This window comes from Homarus americanus, unplaced genomic scaffold (assembly GCF_018991925.1).
Source record: "Homarus americanus isolate GMGI-L3 unplaced genomic scaffold, GMGI_Hamer_2.0 scaffold37587, whole genome shotgun sequence".
NCBI lineage: Eukaryota > Metazoa > Arthropoda > Malacostraca > Decapoda > Nephropidae > Homarus > Homarus americanus.
The window spans coordinates 6,782-9,030 of NW_024738161.1; the positions used below are offsets into that span (position 1 = coordinate 6,782).

The 2,249-nt window shown below is 40.4% G+C and overlaps 1 protein-coding gene across 1 annotated transcript; it reads right to left on the reverse strand.

Moving 5' to 3' along the window:
- Positions 1-213: 213 nt before the first annotated feature.
- On the reverse strand, positions 214-978 carry LOC121873745 (probable inactive receptor kinase At1g48480). Its single transcript, XM_042377448.1, has one exon. It carries the CDS (start codon positions 976-978, stop codon positions 214-216), a length of 765 nt encoding a protein of 254 aa, XP_042233382.1.
- Positions 979-2,249: the final 1,271 nt, after the last annotated feature.

The window sequence follows — 2,249 nt, forward strand, 5'->3', positions numbered from 1 at the left end:
TTTTCCTTACCCATTGATCTGCCATCTTATGAAAAAAAGTCCAAGGTTGTGCTGTTGAAGGTTTGAGTTAGGGGAATGTTGAAGTCAGGCGGACAAGGAATCGGATGCAAGGTTTACCTGTCGTTTGAGTTTTGTTTTTCGTTTCGTTCAGATACGCTGTGGGAAGGTGAGAGATAGTGTGTGCTTTATAGCTTGGGGCCTAAAATTTTTTCTTCAACTGATGATTTCTCGGAATTCTCGGAGGAGGTGTGGTAGTGATGGCCGGTCAGTGCGGCGCTTGGTCATGGCCTTCTTGGCGAGTTTTGTGACCTCTGGATGGTCCCCTGGGGCCTCCTTGATCAATTCCATCAGGACAAACCCGAAAGAATATGTATCTGAATTCTTGGTGGTCCTAAACCCACGGCAGACTTCAGGGGCCATCCAGGGGAAGTCCTCGTGTAGGCAATCAGCGCTGACTTTACAAGACTTACCGATCTCACAGGCCAGACCGAGGTCAATGAGGCTGACCTCTGGCCGGGATGAGGGCCCTTGGATCATTATGTTATCCTCCTTGATGTCATTGTGTGCTAGACCTTTCGTGTTCATCTCAAGGATTTTCTCACCAAGGAGGAGCCCCAGTTGTATAAGGTCATATTGGCAGATCAGGTTATCTTCAGAGAGAAGGTGGTTGAGTGTGAGCTTACCCCTGAAGGACTGGAGGATCGCTGGAGGTTTTGGACAGTACCCAAGTACCTTAGGAATCCCCCCAGCACCATCGAGGGCATACATCTTGGCAGCCTCATCCTTGAAGAATTTTTTGGCTGATGGTGACACTGCCTTTTTCAAAACAGCTACATCATTTCCCCACTTGACAAGGTAAGCAATTGCGTGCGCTCCCTCCCCAAGAATTTCCGCTCCGTCTTGTAGGAGGTCAGTCACGTCCTCAGGGAGAAGCTCACACACCCAATCTTGGAAGTTTTCTGTTTTTCGGCAAGCCATTTTTAATTATCTGTATCGACTCAGCCTTCTCCAGGACATCAAATTATTATTTGGGGGTTAGATGCGTTTTTGAGGCGCTGAAGTGATAGTTGTTGTGCAATGAAGTGAAGAGGTGCCTTATAGTGTAGTGAAGAGGTGCCTCATAGTGTAGTGAAGAGGTGCCTCATAGTGTAGTGAAGTAGGTGTAGTGAAGATGTGCCTGATAGTGTAGTGAAGTAGCTGTAGTGAAGATGTGCTTGATAGTATAGTGAAGTAGTTGGAGTGAAGATGTGCCTCATAGTGTAGTGAAGATGTGTCTAATAGTGGGTTTTTTTTTTTTACGGGGATTAGCCCACCCGGACACAGGTCACTGACCCACATCAGGGCCTGGGGGGCGAAAATGTAATAATAATAATAATAATAATAATAATAATAATAATAATAATAATAATAATAATAATAATAATAATAATAATAATAATAATAAATAATAGTCATAATAATTCATAATAAATAAAATTTATGATAAAACAAACAAAATCAATTAATAAAATAATGATGATAATAATACAGTAACTGTAATAATAATAATATTAATAATAAAGAACTATAAATACAAAAATGAATAAAAAATATCAAAAGTGAGAAACAATATATGTATGTTGTATTGTCAAAGTAAGAGAAACAACTGAGACCCTGCAATTGTGTGAAAATGAAGCAGAAAGTCAGATCATCAACCTAGGACTTGGTCACATATGGCAGCAGGGTCTACCATTAGACAACACATTATGCTGCCAATATCTTCCCAGGCGGTAGTACCTCCCTGTTTGGTAACTGCCTACTACCTACTACCTGTAATGAAGTAGTTGTAGTGAAGATGTGCCTAATACACCTTTTCACATATCCGTCGAGACATTGTTTCATAACTATTTGACAAATTTCATAACCGAATGACACAACACATATCGAATGACAATCTAAAATAACTGTTGGTGGTCTGTCATTCTCCAATTGTTACATTCTCAAACTCTATGTAGACTGTCGGTTTATTGTTCACGGCTGTCAACTTCATAACTTACGTCAATTACTTCTGTCAGCATGAACCAACAGTTATTTTAGAGTGTCATTCGATATGTGTTCTGTCATTCGGTTATGGAACAATGTCTCGACGGATATGATGAAAAGGTGTATTTTCATTATTTCGTCATTATTTCATCCCTTTTCGTCATTTATCGTGACATCGTACTATTTCGTCACTTATCGTACTATTTCGTCACTTATCGTCAGTATTT

What these genes read in the sequence shown, in the direction of transcription:
- LOC121873745 (XM_042377448.1), bottom strand. Translation starts at nt 978, where the DNA reads ATGGCTTGCCGAAAAACAGAAAACTTCCAAGATTGGGTGTGTGAGCTT.